The sequence below is a fragment of the Plectropomus leopardus genome, chromosome 19, assembly GCF_026936395.1.
Source record: "Plectropomus leopardus strain MGB_pleo_1.0 chromosome 19, ASM2693639v1, whole genome shotgun sequence".
Taxonomy (NCBI): Eukaryota; Metazoa; Chordata; class Actinopteri; order Perciformes; family Serranidae; genus Plectropomus; species Plectropomus leopardus.
Genome location: NC_142194.1, coordinates 3,884,918 through 3,907,997, shown reverse-complemented (window position 1 = coordinate 3,907,997; position 23,080 = coordinate 3,884,918). Strand labels below are relative to the sequence as shown.

The 23,080-nt window shown below is 38.6% G+C and overlaps 2 protein-coding genes across 3 annotated transcripts in view; one reads left to right on the top strand and one right to left on the bottom strand.

Annotated features, from left to right (window-relative positions):
* The window catches only part of LOC121958923 (rho GTPase-activating protein 44-like), a 92,214-nt gene extending 75,949 nt beyond the window's left edge, over window positions 1-16,265 (top strand). The window contains 8 exon segments of the mRNA XM_088069607.1: window positions 1,436-1,453; window positions 3,089-3,184; window positions 3,186-3,275; window positions 4,546-4,602; window positions 4,846-5,376; window positions 7,165-7,271; window positions 7,573-7,956; window positions 10,410-16,265. Of these exon segments, the coding sequence (XP_087925733.1) occupies window positions 1,436-1,453; window positions 3,089-3,184; window positions 3,186-3,275; window positions 4,546-4,602; window positions 4,846-5,376; window positions 7,165-7,271; window positions 7,573-7,956; window positions 10,410-10,567 (1,441 nt within the window). The 3' untranslated portion in view covers window positions 10,568-16,265.
* Window positions 16,266-16,312: 47 nt separating this feature from the next.
* Window positions 16,313-22,555, bottom strand: tex47 (testis expressed 47). Of its 2 annotated transcripts, none has more exons than XM_042507371.2 (9): window positions 22,400-22,555; window positions 20,374-20,446; window positions 19,475-19,578; window positions 19,332-19,396; window positions 18,702-18,780; window positions 18,348-18,485; window positions 18,104-18,251; window positions 16,671-16,730; window positions 16,313-16,449 (listed from the first exon to the last, which is right to left on the bottom strand). In XM_042507371.2, exons 1-8 carry the CDS (start codon window positions 22,499-22,501, stop codon window positions 16,693-16,695), a joined length of 747 nt encoding a protein of 248 aa, XP_042363305.1. In that variant the 5' UTR covers window positions 22,502-22,555; the 3' UTR covers window positions 16,313-16,449; window positions 16,671-16,692. The 2 variants fall into 2 exon arrangements, with proteins under 2 accessions (XP_042363305.1, XP_087925740.1); XM_088069614.1 differs by lacking the exon at window positions 22,400-22,555 and adding an exon at window positions 21,065-21,298.
* Between the last annotated feature and the right edge of the window lie 525 nt (window positions 22,556-23,080).

Below are 23,080 nucleotides of genomic sequence, written 5' to 3'. Positions count from 1 at the left end.
AGATGATCCTCTCAACTTTCTCAGAGTTATGTGATGCAATAACAGCTCTTGTAGCTCCTGCTGCATCATGGGAGCCAGTTCCTTCTGACAAGCTCATAGCCATAGCATCATGTGACCTTAAAAAGACTAAAAAGTGTTTTGTGAAATTCTGCTTCTTTAAGTCGCCTGAAATACCACCTCATGCAAGCGTAAAAACTACTGCGATAAATGGCAGTTTTTTCTAAACTTTATTGGAAACCTGACTGCTGTTTTTTTTAAAAAAGTTTTCTACTTCATTTCAGTTGTCTTGAAAGGAGAAAAAGTCTTCTCGTAACTTTTGCCAAATAGTTCAGAGCTTGCTTTATTTTAAAAACGTGATTGTATGCTGTTGGGTAAATATTTCCCATAATTGGAGCTAACAGACACCAAACATTAAAAAAAACTAGTGTCGTAGTACCCGAGGTCGGTCTCGGGACCACTTTTAGAGGGTCTCAGTCCCGTCTCCGAATTGAACACATTTCGACTCAGTCTCATCTGGATCTCGGACATAGCGAACTCGAAATCGGTTGAGACGACAGATTTATTTGTTTACATAGTTACTTTGATGGGATTTACAGCTTCCTTCTTTAAATCAACCGATAATTGATTAGTTTGCTTTTTTTTATAATGACTCCGAAATCAGAGGAAAACTATACAGACATGCATAGTTAGTATGGTCTCGTTTAGAGAGTCTCAGTCTTATCTTGAGGTCCAACGCATTTTTGACTCAGTCTCATCTCGGTCTCGGACATAGTGGACTCCGGATTTTTAATCAACACCGGTTGAGACCACGATGGATTGATTCGTTGACATGATTACTGTGATTGCATATAAATCATTTGTAGTTTGCTTTTTTTTGTCACCAGTGTCGGCTGCCACCTTTCATAGAAATGAGAGGAAAATTGGTCCTGGTCTGGACTCGGTCTCCGCACACTCTGGTCTCGGTCAAGTCTTGGTCTGGCTTAGTATGGTCTCGACTACAACAAGAACCAAAAGAAGGGTGTCCACATACTTTTGGCCGTGATATTGCAGCTGTGCCGTGCTTTTTAAACTCTGGGTGTGATGCATGAACGCACCAAACTTTCTGAGGGGCTGATTTTCTTGTATCAGGGTAATTTTGACATCATTAACGACAAACAGAGCGATCATTTTCTCTGCGGGTTTTGCCATGTCGGCAGCGCTTCAGGGAGCGATTCACCCCGAAAATCGCTCTCCTCATTACACTCAGCTCGTCCCTTTGCAGCCCCCCCGCGGGGCCAGAGTCCCCTGTTTTCCTCCTCCATCTTGGCTCTCGTCTTAAGAGCTCATCCTGCCAAAGTTGCTGCTTTGATAACAATGTTGTTAATGAGTCCAGGGGGGACTCTGTCCTCCTCACTCCCTGTCCTCACTGTGCTTGTCTCTGTCTTTAACTATGCAGCATTAGGAAGATACAAAGGTACAGTATAGATCCTTCTACCCCCGACACATCCTCTCATCGGTCTGTCCATCATGTGCTCATCTCAGCTGCACGTTGACAGGAAGTGTCGCTCATTTGTCACCTGTGTGTGTGTGTGTGTGCGTGTGTGCGTGTGTGTGTGTGTGTGTGTGTGTGTGCGTGTGTGTGTGCGTGTGGGGGGGGTTTGATGCTCCGCTCAGGTGTGACACACTTTGGACTCCTTTAGTTCAATGTCTCCGACAGAGACGGGGGGACAAAGCGGGCCTTTCTCTCTGCGTTTACATAAGAAGCATCTTTCTGGCGCTGGATAAACTTGTTCAGCCTGCGAGCACAAAGGCCTCTTGTTGTTAAGCCTCAGACGACTGCGTCCTTCAGTTAGTTCCTGTTTCATTTTAAAGGGACAGTTCACCCCAAAATAAAAACTACATATTTTTCCTCTGTGCTGTAGTGCTTTTTATTTTGTTTGTTTGTATTTATTTTACCCATATTATGCATCTTTTATTTATTTGTATCTATTTTACCTATTTTATTTTTTTTATTTTTATTTATTTCACCTATTTTAGTCATATTGTACTTTTTAAAATTTATTTTACCTATTTTGTACATCTTTTATTTATTTTATTTTATTTTTTTAACTATCTAGACTGATAACAAGCACTACACGCAAGATGGAAATATTTTTTAAATATATTTTTTATTTGGGGGTTAGCTGTCTTTTTAACCTTTTGGGCAAGTTGCTTGATTTTTTTTCAAAAACATAGAAAGAAGGCAATGAGCAACTTAAGAAGAAATGAGCCAGAAATTGGCAAGAAATAGATTTTTAAAAAACAACATGAAAATTGCATGAAAGTTCTGCAATATAATTTTAATTTTTTTCCCTGAAAAAACAAGCAAACAAAAAAAAGTTAGGGAAGTGATATAAACAAACAAACAAAAAACAAAACAAAACAAAAAAAAAGAAATAGGGACATAAAAAAACTGAATAAACATTCATAAAATCATTTAAACAAAAATTCGTGAAGAAAAATAAATATCAGATTTTTTTTTAAATTCTAACTAGCCAAGTTGCTCACTACCTTTTCCCCCTATATTTTACAAAAAAAGTCAAACCAATTTGCTCAGGTTTGAACGGTTTAAATACTTAATACGGTTTAAATACCTAAGTGTCTGAATGCAGCACAACAAAAGTGATGCTGATCCCAGTTTTAGTGGGTTTTACTGAAAATTTAAAAAAAACATTTCATGTCATAGTTCATGTCATCTAAACTGCTCGTGAAGATTTAACATCTCACCTTCCTCATAAAATCGTCATCCTGCAGGAGAATATGTCATTAAAAAAAAGGAAAATATACATTTAAAGGAGGCGTTGTCTTTTCCTGCATGCTCATATTCATAATTACGCCCATATAAGGCTTTGTGGGTGGAGCAGTGTGACCCTAGACGCTGATCCTGGATCAGCTCCTTTCAGCGCCGTGAGTCTTGTGTTTAGCCGCCCTGACGATCTGTTTAAGGTGTGGAAAACTGGCCCCTCCCCTTTAAACCAAACACACACACACACACACACACACACACACACACACACACACACACACACACACACACTCCGTTGACTTGATGATCTCTGTCCCACTGCAGCATGGGTGTCAGGGTGATGGACACTACTTGGGTGTCACGCAGGGGCTCGTCTTCTTCTCGTAAAATGTCGTCCACGCCACCGAGCGTGCATCCCCCACCCGCCCACTGACGCTCTCATCCCCGAGCAGCCTGGGGATTTCTCTGCCTCCCCTCCCACCCCTCCTCCCACTAACAGCGACCGAGCCAGGTAAGGCTGTCGTGCCTTCCCCCCTCCAGCCCCCTGCTCCCCTCCTGTTTCGCCACAAACTCCTCGCACTGCTGCTCCTCCCTCCCGCCACGCGTGCTGCTGCGCCCTGCAACCAGAACAGCACTGTTTGCTCCACATTTTCTTGTTTTTGTTTTTTTTTTCCCACGAAATGTCCATCCTCACCTTTGTGTGAACCTCGCTGTCTCACCTCGGATGAAGCATGTGATGTCACATTTTGCGATTGCTCTTTAAAGGTCCAGTGTGTAGGATTTAGGGTGATATATTGGCAAAAATGGAGTATAACATAAGTATGTTTTCTTTAGTGTATAATCACCTAATAATAAGAAACCTTGTGTTTTCATTACCTTAGAATGACCTGTTTATATCGCACAATCTGATATCATCAAGTGTTGATGCATCGATGACTTACTTGTTTGTCCATGATTCAAAATACAACCAACCAATCAGCAGCACTTTTTTAAGGGGGTGATAATTCACAGTGTGCCATGCAAAAAACAAAAAAAACCCCAAAAACACCCATTTCAATACCATCAGGCAGCAACAGCACGCAGAGATTTGCTTGGATTTTAAGCACATTTGAGGCAAGCAGCCCATCAGCGACATGCCAAACAGCATTGGAGAAACACTGATTTTTAAAATGAAACAGTTTTCTTTCACATTTTTAATGGTTTAAATCACTTGGTCTGTTTGTTTTGGAAAGGAAGAGACCTCTGTGGATAATTCGGCTCCTGTTAAAAAATCTCCTCAACAATGGGACGCCCAGTAGTTCATTTGGTAAAGTACAAAGGCTATGTTCTTGCCACAGTGGATGCAGATTTGATTCCAACCTCGGCCCGTTGTTACTGTCATTCCTTCTCATTCCAGCTTTCATGCTTAAGCTGTCGTATCTAATAAAGGCAAAAAGCCCCAAAATAATGTTAAAAAACAAACAAAAAAACCGACTTCTAACCTTGAGCATTTTCAGCTGGTTGTAATGTACAGTCCTCACCACTAGATGGCACCAAATCTCCCAAAATCTTACACACTGTTTCTTTAATTTTTTCTTTTTCTTTTTTGGGGTTATTTTCTCATCCTTGTGGTTGTAGTAGCCATGTGTGGAGAGTTAATTATCTGCTTGAGTGGGGATACTGTGATTTCCATTCCTATTTAGGCTGACTTTTTATGTGACGTGGACAAAGTTGAGAAAAGTTCATCTAAAGTTCATTGCTGCATGTGCATGAATTATATGTTTTATTTTCTTTGTCATTAGTCCAAGCATCATTAACAGCATAACAGTCCATTGTCGCAAGGCCCTGCAATGGATGAGGTGACTTTTCTGTTTTATTTCATTTCTGAGATTATCACCTATCCTTTTATTTTATTGCGCTGTTCCCCGTGGAGCCCTAACTTCTCCCTCTTGACACGATAATTAAAATTTTCTCCCTTAAACTTCCAAATCAATACTCCCACTGCTCTTTACCTCCTAACGAATTCATCCACTTTAACTGCATTTCAGCCTCTGGAGACCAGCTCGCCCCCCCGTGAAACACTGATATGTTTATCATTGCAGCTCGGATGATGCATCCTCCAATTGGTCGGACTCCTGTTACGCCTACCCCTCCCCCGAGGAGGAGAGGCCGCCTCCCCCTTACCCTTCTTCCTCATCTTCCTCCTCCTCCTCCTCTTGCTCCTCCTTCTCGCTCCCTCACCACCACTTCTACACCCGTGCACCTCCGGGTATGCGTCCCGTAGCCCCCACGCCCGAATCCGTGCCCCCCGGCACGTCCCCTCCTTCCCACCGCTGCGGCTACAGCCCACCCCCGCTCCCCCACTCCCTCTGCCCGTCCCCCCAGCAGCTTGACGTCAACTCCAACCCCAAACCCAACTCCCTGCACCTGCCCAAACAGGCCTCCATGTCCGACGCTTCGCATGCGACCCCGTCCGAAACGAATGGCTCCACCCTTTACATCAAACCCCCGCTCGTTCTTACTCGTCACGACCTGCTCCTGGGCTCCCCCAAACCCCCCAACACCCCCCTATCTGCTCCCCCTCCATGGGCAGCCTGTGCCTGTAGCCGGGAGAGAGGAGCCAAGCTGACTAGGTAAATGCTGCCGAACTCGCTCGTACTTCCAACACAACTCACACACAAATGAGGAGAAGCCCCACAGGGACACGAGAGAGAGGGAGGATGTGAGGATGTGAGGAGAGAAAGAAGGGGAAGGGTGAGATTAAGATACTCCCCACAGCGCCGCCCTCTTCTCCATCTTTAATTATTCCCTCGGATGTGTATCCGTCAGTCAACGCTCTTTAGGAACTCCATTATCAGATCCATCTTTTTTTTTTTTATACAATTGTCATGAATGCAATCCATAACTTTGCATGTTGCCAGGATATTCAGGAGGCGGTTGCCAGGCAACAAAGGAAATTCAAAGCTTTCAGCGCATACCATTATAAAAAGTGGGTGTTAATGAGTCATACCAGTGGGCCCAGTCAGCTCCTGAGTGAGATCTTGAAAATGAGCAGAAACAGCACAATGTATACTGAACAAAAATTTAACATTTTTGGTATTTTTTTCTCCCATTTTTAACAGGATTAAGTTAAAGATCTAAGACTCTTGTTTTTTAGGGCAGTGAAATGATTATTTTCTAACTTTAATTTCACTGAACCGCAGAGTTGTTGCTCTACCGCTGCCTCCATCAGCTGTTGTGAAAAGTAAAAAGGAGGAAATATTCAAATATAGCGAATACTTTAACTGGTATTGTTTTTTGTTTTTTTTTAGGTGGCTAAAATAGGTTTTGCTGTGGCCCTGTCCAACTTTTTAATGCCTTACCTGTTGTGCATCACCCCTTGCCCCCTCATAAGTACCAAACAGTCCCTATCCCTAAACACTGAGGGAGGTCGGCACGGCAACAAGGACGTGCAGAACAACAAGTCCAGTTAAAGTCTGACGGAGGCGTTTGCATGACGGAATAGCTCAACTTTCAAGCGTGTGTCAGTCTGATTTCGGGAAGTTTGATTTAGTCTGATTTCAGTCGGACTAACATATTTACGTGTGATTTAAAAGTCCAGTTTTAGTCGGACTAACAGAATACTTTGACTTTCTCTAACATCAAGTAAACGTACTGTGTGCGTTGTGAGGTCGAACTGCACATTTCAGAATGTAACACCTATGTAGTGATGATGCTGTAGTGCTCACGAACATAGATTTTAATAGCCAGAATTTGGAAGAAATATAACCTAACATAGGTTTTAACAACCCAAATTTGGAAGATATATATCCTAAAGTAGATTTTAACAACCCAAATTTGGAAGAAATACATCCTAACATAGATTTTAACAAACAAAATTTGGAAGAAATATATCCATCGAGTACAAAAAAAAATCTTGGATCTTAACTTAAACCGGTGAAAAAATGGGACCAAAAACTAAAGTGCTGCGTTTAAATTTTGGTTGATTGTGTGCTGAAGTAAAATAACACATCAGTTTATTGCATGTGTGTTTCTCCGGCTCGTCTTTAAATCCCAGCAGCTTCAGTCATCCGCTCATGCTTCATCTGCTGAGAGTCAGTCAGTGTAAACTGGTTATGTTGTGACCTTCAGGCCTTTCTCCCATTGGCATTCTGGCTGCACTGCGCTGTAAAAGTAAGGGAAATCCATTAAGCCATTAGGGTTTATTTGGGGTTTTTGACAGCTTCTGCAGCCGTGCAGCATAGACTACATGTTCGCCTGGTCACTCAGGCAATTTGACATTGAACTATGGGTGCTCTCATATTTTTTCTTTTATGTGCCCGCAGATTTATGGAAACAGCTTTGACATGTTATTAAAGAGAAGAGAGATGCACGAGGCAGCTTGTGATTTCTTGTGTGTGTGTTTTTTTTTTTGTCCTCAGTACACTGAAGAACAAGGAGCTATCCCCAGTTATTGGACAGAAGGGACTCCAGGGGACAATGACATCTAGTGGACAGTCTGATCACAGCCCTCACACCCTGAGGAGAGGTAATCACGCTGTGTCATACCTTGGTATTCGTCTGAATTTAAAAAAAAAAAAAAAAAAAATTTATGTTATACTCTTAAGTGTGGAGGATAATTCAAATTATAAGTCCAAATAGAAAATTACATTAAAATAAAATTTAAAAAAAAACTAATATAAAAAAAGATTATTATTTTACTACACTACTAGGAATAATCAGGCCATAATTAAAGTTAAAAATAAAAAAAAAGGAAATTGAAAAAGCAAATTTAAAATGTGAAAGGATAATTTACTTACTTCTTTCATTTCTTGTTTGTCTCTCTGCAGCCAAAAAGCTGGCCCCGATCCCTCCCAAAGTCCCGTACTGCCAGTCAGGAGCCATGTCCGACCAGTCCACAGGTCAGCCGTCTCCCGTCAGCCTGTCCCCCACTCCTCCCAGCACCCCGTCTCCGTACAGCTTCAGCTACCCGCAGGGCTACGCCACCATCGGCTCCCCGGGTCAGATCCAGATGGCTACCACCCCGTCCCTCTCCTCTCCGCCCTCGCTGGCCGGGACTCTCACCAAGGCCAGGCCGACCCCAAAGCCGCCGCGGCAGAGGCCCAGCTTACCTCCTCCTCAGCCCCCCAGCACACCTGGTACCAGTCCTCAGCCTCTGGAGCACTCCACGGGTCTCCTGGACGGTTTGTCTCCGGGGGAGAGCATGTCCACAGGTAAGGTGTACACACCTTGACTCAGCTGTTGTATTTAAGTTTTCCACTATTTTTAGCTCCTATTTCACTATTTTCTTAGATTTTCTCAGAAATTATTGAGCTTTTTACTCTATTGTATTTATTTGAGCCCATTAGTTACTGGCTTAAAGGCATTTGGTGAATGATTTTTTTCAGATTAATGATTTTGATGCCTTTTAAGACTTTTTAAGGATCCCGGGATCCCTTTAACCCTTTGAAACCTCATTTTTTGTGCTGTTTTCAGACGCCTTTCAAAAGTAGTCAAACCCTTGAACACTGAGCAAATTTGTGTGTTTTCCTCCAAAAACACAGGAGAAACGGCAATGAGTAACTTTTTAAGAGACGTTTTAGCAATTGAAAAAAAAGAAAAAAAAGTAGATTTAAAAATATATATATTTTTAAGAAGCTAGGGGAAACTGTATAGGGAATAATGTGAAAAAATGTAGAGAAAACCTATCTAAAATTATCATAATTAAATATTATGAAACAATTTCCAAAATTATTATATTTTTAAACACTTTTCCAGGTTATGTCCGTGTTGTTGCTGTTGTTTTCTTTTTAATATTTTTTTTTTTTTTTTACTTTTTTACTAACTTACTCAGGTAGGTTTCTTGTACTTTACACTAATTTCTTGCAAATTTTTGGATCATTTTCTCTTTTGTCGCTCATTGCCTTCTTGTCATGTTTCTAAAGAAATAAAGCAAATTTGCTCAGGGTCCAAAGGGTTAAAAACATAGTTTGTTTTGGGTTTTTGTCTGGATTTTAATTATTAGTTTGCATAATCCTGTATCAGTTTGGAGTTACACAAAAAATGTTTCTGACTTTATACTCAATTTATCTTTTTATTTGCCTCCCTTGCAGATTTTCAGTGTGTTTTGGTCTAATTTTCACCTCTCTGTCGACTGCTTTTATTGTCTCACTTGCAGCGGTATGAGCCGAGAGGTTCAGTGTGATTCTGTGTGTGAGAGGGACTTTTAGGGTAAGCAGGAGTTCCTGTGCTAAAGCTTCACCTCCCCACCCCTCTGATCCCTCTGACATCCCGGCCGAACACGAAGCCGGCTCACAGGAGGGGCGAGGCTGCCGGTGGAAGCAGAGTTTTTCGGCTGATCCTCGGCGGCCTCGCTCTCCTGCATGACTCCTCATTAAACGCCGACACACAGCGACTGCGTTCAGTCCAGCTTTAACCCGTTATTTTGGCCTTTGCATGGTGGCTGAGAATGATGGATGCATGGCTTACATGAGCTGAACAGACCAGGGCCTCCAACCCTCTCTGCCCTCAGGATCCCCACCCATAATGCCCTGCTCAAGCTGCCCACTCCCCTCACACTCCCGCTCCACTCCACGATGTTGCGCCTCACTGCCACCTCAGTCAGCGCACTTCCTGTCTGTGCAGTCGTTCATCACACTGTGGATGTCATCAAATGAATACTTTTTATTTTTGCATTAAACTGAGGTCAATATATGAGTTTATACATGAGAAAAATGAACTACATTCATCCTTATGGGTTTAAGGTTTTGATAGTGTTTACTGGATTGATCAGGTAATCAATAGGGATGCACAATATTGAAAAATGCACTTGTATCCACTACAGATGTGACAGATAGATAGATAGATAGATAGATAGATAGATAGATAGATAGATAGATAGATAGATAGATAGATAGATAGATAGATAGATAGATAGATATTTTATTTGGTATTGCAGGACTGCTCAGCCTTGACTCATTATGAAGGCAAAAATTTAGGATTTATCAGCCTCTTCAGCACCAATCTTGACCATATTTTTTAAAATCTGACACCAACTTTATGAAACCTTCAATTACTTCAATTAAATATAGAAATAAAACATTTTTTGAATGTTTCCTGCACAGTCCGACCGCCAGAATAAATGTTGGCATTGTATGTTTCTGCAAACCATGTATATGTTACATTTGGAAATATCATTAGTCATAGTCGTCAATAGTCATTTTAGAAATGTTGATATGATACTGACGAAATGTACAAATGTAATATATCTGTGGTAAAAACTACAATGCCAACAATTTACTCTGCAACGAGTCTTTAATTTATAATTTTAACACAAAGTGATCATTTTTAGGTAGAAATATATTGTCCTACATGTAAACTTGTAATTAATAAAATATTTATCTTATGCAGTTCATTGGCTAAAAGTAAGTATGTAGACACCCGTTACATACTGTACTTTATATTTATCACACACACCCCTTTCATGCATTATTTTTGATTTATTCATGCTGTAACTGCGGTTTGAGCTTATGATGACCCGCCTGCTGTGTGTAACCTCATCCAGCATCGATGAAACCTCATCTTGAATGATCCGTTTCCCTCTAAAACCTCTTTTTATTATTATTTTTCACCCGAATCAACAGTATTTTTGCTTCACTCGTGCCTGTCTGTGTCTCTGCTCTGCCAGATTCTCTCTGCAACTTGGACATCCCCGTTATCAACGTGGACCTGGACGGTATTTTTGACTTGCCCCACATCTCCCCCTTCAGGAACTCAGTGGCGCTGTTCGAGTCGACCAACAACAGAGCGGAGTCGGAGGAAGAGTCTGAGAGCACAGTGCTATGACGCCACTGAGCCCCCCCCTCCCCCTCCTCTTCCTCCTCTTCCTCCTCCTCCTCCTCCTCACCCCCCCATCCTCGGCTGATTAAATCCAACACGCTTCTGCCGCAACGTCTCGCTCAAACACCGCCACGCACTCATTCATTGACCTTTTCACCTCTGCAGCTGGATCCGTACAAAGAGGTCTGTTTAAAATAACACAAAATATACACCGAAAAGAAATCACGAGCGAGAAAGCTGTCGGATGACTTTTGATCAGACACACATTTTCTTTTATTTATTTAGTGTTTTATGTTTCTTTTTGCCTTATTTGATTGCAATATTGCCTTTAACGTCACGCACACGAGACTGAAAACAGGCTGCTGGGAGGAACGAGTGCTCTTTGCTGCTGCTGCTGCTTCTCACGAGTGAATTTAAGAAGGAAGAACAACTCGGTACTTTACATCTGTCAAATCTCTTCTGTTTATCTCCCATCTCCAGTTCCTCCTTCATTCCTCAGGGGTATCAGTCGAAATGCCTCGCTCTGGCATGTGGTGGCAACAACCCCCCCCGAAGTTCTGTCCCACCTGAGCGTTCACTGTGAGTGTGCCAGTATGTCGTTTTGGAAAAGTGTGTGCGTGTGTGTGTGTTTATATGTGTAATTGTACTTTATGATGTTGCACTGTTGGTGTCGTGGAGCGTAAACGGGAATGCATGTTTTAGAGATTTAGTTAAAAAAAAAACAACGACCAGGTTGCAAAGATGTAAAAAAAAAAATCACACTTTTCTCTGTATTGACATCAATCAGGATTATCAATCACTTAATATTTATTGTTTATATTGTACATTTTCAGAATATATGATACAATTAACGTTATAAATCAGATCAGATCATATTTTGTATTAACCGGAGAGCTATAAGGAAACAGTTTCCTCCAGATAGAATATAACAGATGTCAGGGAGCTATTAAACATGAGGTATATATATATATATATATATATGTATGTATATAAAGGTGGAAAGGTTGGATTTTTGCAAAAATGAAAAACTCCATGCGATTATACGTAATTATTTTGGCAGTGTGCAAAGTTGCGTGGGATTTTTCATTTTTGAATGTCGAGTAGTTGCAGTTTAAATAACTTGGAGCCGAATCAGCAGAGACATGATGATGCCTGGAGTGTGCCATCCAGAACATTTGCCCAAATGAATAATTATTAATGATCGGCCAGCTGTTGCATATTGGCAGAAGTCCCTGCTGCTTTTCAGTGGGTTTCTTTAACCCTTTGAAACCTAAGCAAATTGGTTTTATTTCTTTCAAAAGAAAAAAAAAGGTACAAGTAGTAATATGAAAATAAGCAAGAAAATGAGAGTAAAAAAGAGAAAATGACACCAAAAAATATTTAAAATATATACAAGTATTTTTTCTGTAAATTTATTTTAAATATAAAATTACAGTAAACATAAATATAGTTTTATTGATGTTTTTTGATATTTTTCTAACCCCCCTCATTTTTTCCCCAACTGTTTGAAATATTATTTTCATGTTGTTCATCGCCTCTCCCACTATTTTTTAGAAATCAAACCAGTCAGCTCAGGTTTCAGAGGGTTAAAGGTGCCCTGTGGGAGGTTTTTTCATTGTAATTTAAGTGTTTCTCAACAAACACAAAAAAAGTGTTCAGTGCTTTTCCGTCCTCATAAAACATTTGCCTACTGTGAGAGCGGTGAGAGTGAACCAAAACAGCAAAGCTGTAAGACTGAAACCAAAAACTATGAAACGATTGTAATTAAACAAGTAAAACTAAAACTCTATAATTTCTCTGATGGCACTCTTTAGGCTCCAACCACAGACTGTATATAAAGATGGACGACACGCCCCCAGTAACCCCCGCTATGCTTAAGTGAAATTAAAATATCCAAAATACAGGCTTTGCCATCTTATGCTGGTGATGTCATTGAGAGCCGGATTCTGCAGAGTAGGGATTACCACGGTGGGGGATTTCCCGCCAAAACACCCGTCCAACCAATTACAAGCAGCCCCATTGGCTGCAAGTGCATAGATTGGCTGTCACAGCTGTCAATCATGGTGGAAAATCCCCCTTTTGTAGAATTTAATAACAAAATAAACGTTACGGTGATGAAAACTACCTTCAATGACAGGAACCATCTTTGGGAAAAATTTATTTGGCGTGTACTTTGAGTTTTTAGTTTGGCCAATCACTAACAAGGAGGGGCGGGCTTTATGACCTATACTGCAGACAGACACCAGGGGGCGATCCCGATTTAAAAGTTGTCATGTTGTCCATCTGTATATACAGTTTATGGTTCCAACATGTTACAGACATCTGGAGAATCGTCCCTGCTGTTGTTCAGCTGTTTTAGAGAGCGTGCAGGCACAAGATTTCATCCACCTGCCCCGAGGTATTATAACATCCCATCATATCATATCAAATAACTGAAAACTGTCACTGAGAAAAAGGTGCTGTTTAAACGCCCTTTTCTTTCCGACAGTGCAGTTTATAGTTTATAGGAACCCTGTCTGACGATGCTGATATTTTTGGTCTATATGAGTGAAACAGAGGCAAGTGCAAAGATATGTGTATATGTGTTTATTTTGATGAGAGTATTTATACAGATATATTTCTGAATACTTTTTACTAGGTCTGAAGAGTTGTGATTGTTTCCACCACACATGAAAAGAAAAAAAAAAATTCAAACACGGGACCAGAATTTTCCCTGCTGTCGCATTGAAAACCTTTTCAGGAATCAGAGGAGAAAACTTGAAAATCAATAAAACTGGAGTCGCGGGGGTTTGCGTACGACAGCAGCAGTTTGTTATTTGCCTTGTGGTGGGTTCTGCCGCGACCTATCCGGATTTGAAAGACTTTCCATTTTTGTCCTGAGAACATCCACGACACATGGCCTCACTGTGCTGCTCTGCCATCCTGTTTCTTTAAAGTGCGATATTATCCACAGGACTTTTGTAAATACTGGAGCCTCTGTACATTCATGCTGTGTATATACCGACAGGGGAGAAATTTAAATATATATATATAGATATATATATATATATAGATATATACAGATACTGTATTGAAAAATATAAATGCCGATGAACATTATAACATTATACTGTACATATAATATTATAATGTTGCTGGTTCTAGCACAATATTGCCACATTCACACAGAGTAACACCACGTAGGCTTCGCACAGTTAAAACTGTACTGACTTAGGCTCAAGGTTAAATCTAGTCTGTAGATTTTCTAAATAAGACCTGCTGATAGTGCTTGTGTTGCAGAACAAGAGTTAACCTCTTGAACCCTGGTTTTAGCTTTACAGTTAGAAAAAAAACAATGTTTAACAACGCAGCATTTTTTTTTAAAATTATGTATATTCTTGTTCCATCATTGCAGGCACAAGATGCATTACATTTAATGGAAAATTCAAGATGTTTTGTGCATCATTTTATACATTTTCAAACACTTCAAACTGGCACATTTGATATTTCTGAAACTGTCATAATCTTGTTTAGATTTTAGAGTAATTTTCCGAGGGTTTGCACAATGTTTGTCCGTACGGCCTGCAGCTGTAATGACGGATCATTCGTGGCATCCAGCAGGGTTTAAGAGGTTAAAAGAGAATCTGCAGGGAAACTGCTGCATCTCTGTCTGTTATTTTGACTGTTTGACAGCAGATATCAAATCTCCTCAGTTACACAACATAACTGAAAAAGATCCAAACAGTTATGTCCTCTATGTAAAATATAAAATTAATGTTAAGAACGTTAAATTACAACATGCAAAAAAGTGTTTTAACAAGCAAAAAAAAAACCAAAAAAAAAAAAACCTGCAGGACATTTTGGATGTTTTTTACAATTTAGGGCTGCAACTAACTTTATTTACTAAAGATTAATCATATTATTTTCTAAATAATTTGGTCTATAGCCCAAGGAAATGTTTGGCAATTTTGCTTGAAAAAATACTTAAATGATAAATCAAGTATCAGAATAGTTTCTTATTATTTATCTGTCATCCTATAAATTTACTAAAGAATTCAGCTCTACTACAATTCATACCAATTATTTAATCAGATTAAATCAATACAAATGCATAAAATGCTATCAACAGGATACGGAGGCCGACGAGAGCAAACACGCTACAACTCCCTGAAACACTTTTGTTTGGAAAAACATGCTGCAGCTTAACAAATGATACAAATAAAAATAAAAACTATGCTGCAAAAAGCAGAACAAACACATTAACAGCAACAATTTTATCACACACAACCAAATTCCAGGACGTTTCCTAAGTTTTCAAAGAGTTTTGTTAATTTCATGACTTTTCTAGTCATAAAATTGAGATTAGGAAATTCCATGACTTTTCCAGGTTTTCCATGACTGTAGGAACCCTGTTTTGGAATTAGCATAATTTCTGAAGCTGTACCACGTTAATCCTAATGGATACATTTTGGCCTTTATAGCGCAGTTAGCCCTTGTCAGCCAACGTAATACCAGTACTTATAATTTTAATATTTAAAGAAAAACCATAAAACCTTTTTTTTTTTAAAGTTAATTGTCTCAATTTGGCTGTGCTGAGGTGAATGGTCTGTCCTGTCTTTGTCTGGATTTCTGTGTTATAATGTGCTGCTCTTCGTTTTGTACTAAAGGGTTTCAGATCAAGGCTTGTACATACAGTATTCAACAACTTTATTAACAATAACCCCGTCGAGCAGAGACAGTCAGGCGAGAGACAGTTTCCAGTATTACAGCTTTTGCGAGCATGCCCTTTGAGCACTCAAATACGAAGGCCTTTTTGTTTTTTACATGAATAGGTGGAATGTATTCGGTGATAGGCGATGTTCACCTCATAGGTTGTGATAAAGGCGGATTGTGTGTAGTTTCAAGTAAAAGAGGGTGGCGGGGTATTTGAATAAAAGTGTGTTATGACCAGTTTTGGGGAGGGAGGGGAAGGTGGTGATTCGACATTGTCCTGTGTGAAACAGCAGCATGCTTTTTAAACCATGCCTATGAAATATGTCTCATCTTTGGTCCTATATAAATGTGCTTGTATTTATTTTTTATAAGTGAATAGATCGACCTTTATAGAAGAATTCAGTGCTGCCCTCAACTTTTTTTTTTTTAAGTCGGATTCTCCATCGACTCTGTTTCATGATTTTCACCATGTATCTTCTGTGCTCCGTTATTACGTTTCACCCTCTTTTTAATCTATAGCAAATACGAAAAAGCACATCTGACTCAGACCACTGGGAATCAATCAGCTAACATGATGGGAAAGAAGACTGTTTGTGCCCAGAAAACTGCGCTTTTAGAGGACTAAAATCTCTTAAAAGTTCTTGTGACTTTACACTGATGTAAAAAAAAAAGTGCTGCATACAGGTTTGTTTTTTGTAGATGACACTGTGGTGCATGCAGCCATTGCAAAAAACATCTTTAATCATCTTTTCTTATTTTTTTGTTTGCTTTAGTTCCAAGTAATGGGGGCCAAAAATAAAAAGGGAACACATAAGTGATCAAGGAATCTTTTTAGACTTCTTTGTGTCAAACCGTAGTGACGCTGTGGACTCTTTAAGGTCTGGAGTTAGAGGAGCCTTTTCTTGGACATGCTATCTCCCAGTCACCAAGTGGAACACAGTGTACAGTCAAGATAGAAATAAAATTAACCTCATCCGAATGTTGAAACTATTAAAAAAATGTTTTTATATTACATGGATTTTCTGTGTTTTTGTTGCAAGTCAGTGTGATTAAACTTAAATTCATTTGGAGCAGAAAGTTTTGCAAAAGAGCCCAGAAAAGTGCTGCATTGTGTTGAATGTTGGTATAAAAATGTTGCAGTGATTTCTCTCCGCTTCGGTCACATCTGCAGCGCTATAGTGAAGGCCAAACACATTCTGCAGAGGCATAAAACATTTGATTGCATTTTAGAATTGGAAGTTAAATCATAATTTAAAGTGTCCGACGGCAAAAGTGCTGAAATGCACCAGACGTGCAGACCTCTGTGACAATGAAGCATGAAAAACTTAAATCGTGTCACAGTAGATACTGTCTCTTAAGACGTCACACTAGCATGGCTCTAACACTATAATATAGGTTTTATAATAAGATTTCTTACCTTTGACTTTTTGTCCAAAGCGTTAAACTGTTGTGAGGCAGCTGCTTCGTACAACTTGTCCTGTTTAAAAATCACAATATGCAGCAAAGTGTCTCTTTGTGCAACTTTCTTGTCTTTGATTCTCTTTTATCAACGACTTAAATCATCACAGATATTAACACAATTATCATAAAGTCACTAATCTGCTCCTAGACGCCTCTCACAAGTATTTAACCCTTTGAACCTTGTGCAAATGGTGCTATTTTATTAAAAAAAGAAAAAAAACATGGGTAAAAAGAGGCTACAAGCAACTTTGAAATAAATGTTTCACAAATTGCAAGAAATTTGTAGATTTAAAAAAATATCTCTATTATTTCTAAAAAGCTGTTTTCTTAATCACCAGAAAATTATGTCATTATCTCGACAAAACGGGCTTCTTTTTCCCGAGATAACGAGATAAATTAATCGGTTATTGCAAGAAAAACAGCTTTGTTTTCCTGATATAACGAGAAAAATAAGCTGTTACCACGCGAAAACAAGCGTGAGAAAACAATCGAAAATTATATATATCACAAGAGAACTGAGAAATGTATAGAAAGATGTCCTTTAAGGGCTTCCATACTATAGTTATTCTAGTTATTAATTTATAATTATCATAATTATACATTAAAAATTATGATACAAAATTATTGTAATTTTCAAAGGACTTGTTAGAGCCATTTTTGTGTGTATGTGTATGAAATATGTTTATGTTGTTGTAATTCCCTTGTTGCCACAGTAGGTGGTGTATTGACTGAGGTGTACGCGGGAAGCACAAGAAGAAGAAGAAGAAGACGTGCTCGGTCTGCAGGTGTGCAGGCAGGTGAGCTGCTCACCGGAAGGAAGCGCACAGGTGTTTGACCAAACTTCGAGCCTTTTGTTTGTTTGCGTACGAGTTATTAATGTATATAAGCGTGTGTGTGTCGTTGAATGGACCCGATGATTATAAATACACACGCTTGAGTTTGACTGCGGGGACGATCCGCCACACGGAGGACGGCGCGTCAATTAGGCAAGTACCGTTAAAGTTTTTTTTGTTTTGGCAAAACCGAGTCACTGTAGACTTTTTCCGGGTAATTTCCCTTTTTTTATTTCTCGTTTTTTAAACTTTCTTTCTTCCTTTCTTCACTAATTTTCTGGTCATCAGTATTCCCACATATATTAATTGACAATTTTTTTTTATTGTTATTATTATTAACTATTTTTTAAAGCACTTTACATGTAATTTTTTTCCTTGTTTGTTTTTTTCTCCTCTCTTTTTGTTGCTAATTTAGGTAATTTTCTTGTAACGTTGCTAATTTTTGGGTCACTTCTATAATTGCTCATTGCCTTCTTCTGTTTTTTAAAAGAAAGGAGGCCAATTTGCTGAGGTTTCAAAGGGTTAACTGCTTTCTGTGTCCTCACACGCCTCTTACCAAAGTCCATGGTGGTGCTTAATGATGAGTTGTACATCTGTAGGTGTTGTTGTGGAGTCTGGAGCTCGTCTCGGGTCAAAAGTTTTAGGAGAACCTCCTGAGAGACGATCAGCTCCGGACTCTCATCCAGCACTGACCCAGGAGCAGCCTTAGAGAGCGAATTTACAGAAAATCTTACTCATAAACTTACTTTTCTATGGTTAAAAAACAAAAAAAATTGTTATAAATATCTATCAATCAATACCTTTTTAGATGTCTCGAGGTGCTCACCCAGTTTCTGCAGCGCTGACAGGACCGTGCAAACCAGACTCTCTGTGCTCTCCTCCTCCTCCTCCAGTCTCTTAACCCCAGAGTCCCTCACCTCCTCATCTGCATCCAGCACCTTCAGTCAACGACATCAAACAATATGCATACAATTTATAATTCATAATAAGGCACACACGGGCGACAGTTAGAGGCAAAACCTGAATAAATGCCTGGAGAACTTTAATGAAGGCTTCTGAAGCCTCGTGGTATTATAACACCTCACTGAGACACTTAAATTCGTCACCCGTGTGTGTTTTCCTCTTTTTAATGCAACCTGAAGATAAAAACAAACCTTGTAGCTCCACTGTTGAAACAGCCGGCTCTGAGGGTTATGTGCCATGAACACAACCTTGGGAGCTTCCAGCAAGGCGCTAAAAAAGGGAAATAAATTAATGTGTATGGTTTTATGTACAGTGTAACAGTAACGGGCTGAATGTGAAGTATCTTTAGACCTTTCTCTGTTCTACAGTGACCCCATGAGGATGAACATGGACACAATTATACATGTAAAAAAAATTAAAAATTGAAAATAAAGTAAGTTAACAGCGATAATTCTTGACCAATAATTTAAATCAAGCTATGAACAAATATAATCTAATTTTTAAAAAGATACATAGATAAATATAGACATAAGCACACGAGTAAAATTCAATTGCCACTTAACCATTATGTTTTTAACCCTTTGAAAACTTTGATTTCTTTCAAAAACACAGATAGAAGTTACAATAATATTTTGCTCAATGGAACATGATTATATAGAATATATGGGGGTTTTGTTAGTGAGAAATAGCATTATTTTTGTAGTCTTGAAATAAAATAAATGTTAAGGAGTACTGAACAGCCCTACGCTTTTCGTTATATCCCAAAAGTGCATCATATGCTGTGTTTGGTATTGATATGTAGAACAGGAGAGCATCATTACCCGTCTGGCTGTTGTTGCATGTCTTTAAGATCTTTCAAAACAGAAACCAGAACCTCCCTGGAAGACTGGAAGAGAGCAGCATAGAAAACTTTAACAGCTCGATATCACATCAAACAGCCTCCTTTACCAACAGTGAAACTTACTTCAATGACATGCAGCAGACAGGACGGATAGATTAACAGCAGCCCCGTCATTTGATCCCATATGTACTGTTTGTTGAGCTGAAAGTTGAGTTTTTCATAATGAGCTGTGTGGAGACACAAAAAAACCACAGCAGTGTTTCAGTATGTTGCAGACAACTGAGGAGCGGAGGAGCCTAACAACATGAAAGCTCAGCTCTGTTGTCAGTGGTTTCAGCCTTTCCTGGGGCTTTTATTGTGGGATTTTTGTAGAAGAATTTCTCAAGCGGCAGCCACAAAAAAACTCTTACAAGGCAGCCCTGCAGACTCACATAAAGAGGTGTGAAAGCTATAAAAACACTCAAATGAGAGCCTTACACTAACTGCAGCACTTTTTTGTGATTTTTAGAGTTGGAAATGCATGTTTCTGTGTATTTTCCCAGAAATCTATTGTACTGTTAGCAAACTGTAGATCAGTGGTACTCTACTTACATCCCGAGGGCCAAATCTGGCCCCCAACAGGGTGCCGAGAAAATCCTAGAAATGTTGTGATGTCCTAAAAATGTCCTAAAATCCAGAAATTTCCCCAAATCCTAGAAATCTGCTAAAATCTGACAAATATCCTGAAATCCTAAATGTCCTAAAATCTGAGAAACATCCTTCAATCCTAGAAACATGTAAAGAGCCACATTTCATTCTGTAAAATTGGTCCCAAAACAAAGCGAGTTGAGCATCTCTGCTGCAGATCTATAAATTTGCAACATCAATGAGATTATCATCAGCGTTTATTCCCCCTGAAGGACATCAGGGTTAAACTGGTGCGAGGCGATTAGTTCACTGATTAGAACGAAGGGGTCTTGTCAGTGGCTGCCTAATTATCAGGCGTTGAGCCGTTTGCAGCTGTGAGGTTACTGCTGGCTGACCTCCTGGTTCTGTCCTGTCAGCACGATCGCGGGGGAGCCGGGCAATCACTATCAGCCGCTGTAGCACGATCCTCTGTGGACGAGACAATAGAGAAATTAGAAAACCTGCAGAGTGATAACAGAAAGTCCTGCAGAGTGCTTTGTCGAGCAAAGACATCATTATTACATGCGAATTTAAATTATAAGGTTGTATTCCAGTGTATAATTAGCTGTTTCACATATTATATTGCATTTCTTTATCTTGGATTTAAGGATTAAAAAAAAAAAGAAACAATGATTTCATTAACATTTTCACATCTCAGCAAATTGGCTTGATTTCTCTTAAAAACACGGTAAGGAGGCAATGAGCAATGAAAAACAAGGCCCAAAAAATAGCAAGAAATTACTGAAAAAAAATTGTGAAAAAAAAGAAAAATACCTGGAAATTAGTATAAACAAATAAAATAAAGTAAAGTAATAATAATAATTAAAGAACAAAAAGAAAACAAGACTTGTTTAAAAAAAAAACAAACTTTAACATAATTAAAAATTTGAGATGATTATAAATACAGTTTTTACCCTAGCTTTTAAAAAATCATTTTCTAAATTTACCAATTCTGAAAGCAGATCATGAGAAGTGATGTCGCTCCATATTTCAAAAGTTTAACAAAACTTTCCCTTCATTTCCTCTCATCTGCAGTTGCATACAAACCATATCTTCTTCCACATCCTCCCTCTGTGCCATCAGCTGGTGAAACAAACTGGTCCCAGTTTCATCCTCTTTCTTCTCCTCTGCTTTCATTTCCTCCATCTCACTTTGTGGACTGGAGCGCTGAGTGAGTGGAGCTTTAGCTGCTCTCTGTGTTTATAAAAGCTGATATCCTAGAAACCTATTGTTCCCCAGATGCTATAAAACGAACCCTGCTGATGCAATTACAGATATAAAGACACGAGCCAATCACAGGCCGGGAAAGCCTTGCGCTTCAGGTAATGATGGCCAATAGGAGAGGGAGGTGTACGTGTGGGGATGTCAGAGGACACAGACCATAAACTGTCTGAAGCTGCTGATATAAATTGTTTACTGTCTTTTTGTTGGTCCGTTCTGATTATAAGACTGGATTCAAGGGGAAAGGGCTATTTATCTTTTGATTTAGTCTGTAAAAATAGTCTTGAAATAAAGAATTCAATGCCATTTGGTAATTTATTGTCTATTGTTGGTTGTTTTGTGTCTCTCTATTGTCATTTTGAGGTGAGTTTTTTGTGTCTTTTGCATCTTTTTTGTAGCTACTTGCATCTTTTTGCTGTCATTACTCATTTTTGTGGTTGTTTTAAATCTCTTTGTAAATCTAAGTTGTATTTGAGAGGAACTGCAATTGAAATATGGAGTCGGGAAGTCTCTTCCCTCGTTGGGGCACTATTACCAAAGAGCAAAAAAAAAAATAAAGAAAGAAAAAATAGTTGCAAGTATAAAATTGAAATCAATCAGTAAAATTAAATTGAATAAATATAAACAGCAGGGCGAAAATATGGTATAAACTGATGATAAAAACTTAAAATTAAGATGGTGATGTTACTCCAAATTAAAATCCAGATTAAATAGTTTTTTTTAATTAATGCACACATTAATGCATCATTATTATCCAGTAATAATAATAACAATAATAATAAATGTGTATTGTTGTAAAATAACAAACATTAAATGAAATATTTGATGCTAATATTTATGTGCTTTTTTAAAAATATATATATATGTAATAAATTATTTTTAACCAAGTTTACTGACATGTTTATGCTAAGCTAACTGTACTTAGCATTATTGTAAAAAATAATTGGGATATATTTAGGTACTCTGTCACGATATTTGATAAAATAATAATTTGTTGTGATCATTTTGCTTCCTTCAGTGATTGCTGAGGAATTTTGGGGGCCTTATTTCTTTAGTATTTCTCTTGGTTTTGGGGGAAACTCGGATAACTGACACCGTTACTGTGAGCTATAGCTAACTTTAGCTTAATTAGCTCCAAAATAAAAGTCTCGGGACACAAACCTCTCTCATCTCCCCGTGAAACACATCAAACATGGTCACTTCTGCCTCCTCCGGGTCTCTGTTTCCCCAAGAAAAGCTCCTGGTTTTTTGGGAAGAAGTCATGGTGGCTCAGTTTGGCTAACTTTCGTTTGTTTAAGGGGGTCTCCGCTTTGTGGTTACCATGGTAACACGTCATGTCAAGACGCGTTTGACGTCACGCGTAAGACGCAGCTGGGTCCTTTTCTTTTATTTAACTTTTATTTTTTTAAATATCATAATTTAAACTTTTAACCTCATCATTCTGACTTCTTAACGTTAAAATATTTATTTATCTAATATATTTAATTAATTAATTAATTTTTAAGTTAATTCTGGTTTTACACTGACTCATAATTTTGATTTTTAAGTGATCTCATAGCCTACATATAACTTTTACTTTTTACTTTTTGTTTTATTTGCATTATGATAATTTTGACTTATAAGTAATAATTTTGACTTTTTATCTCATCCTTTGGATGGATATGGATTTCTCTTACAATGTGGATTTATAATTTAAAATTAAAAAAAGAAAAGAAAAATAAAAAAGAAACAACTTGCTATGACATAATTTTAATTTGTAGGTTAAAAAAATATGTATCTAATAACTTAGCCTTTTTATTATGATAAAAATTTTGACTTGCTTTATCATAATGTTCTCTCATC

Bases quoted from the DNA above. Each gene is read 5' to 3' on its own strand.
- tex47 (XM_042507371.2), bottom strand. From the start codon at position 22,501: ATGACTTCTTCCCAAAAAACCAGGAGCTTTTCTTGGGGAAACAGAGAC. The intron at 18,781-19,331 runs GTAATGATGCTC...TCCCTTTTTTAG, and splicing joins ATGCAACAACAGCCAGACGG to CGCCTTGCTGGAAGCTCCCA. The intron at 18,486-18,701 runs GTTTGTTTTTAT...CGTTGACTGAAG, and splicing joins TTCAACAGTGGAGCTACAAG to GTGCTGGATGCAGATGAGGA.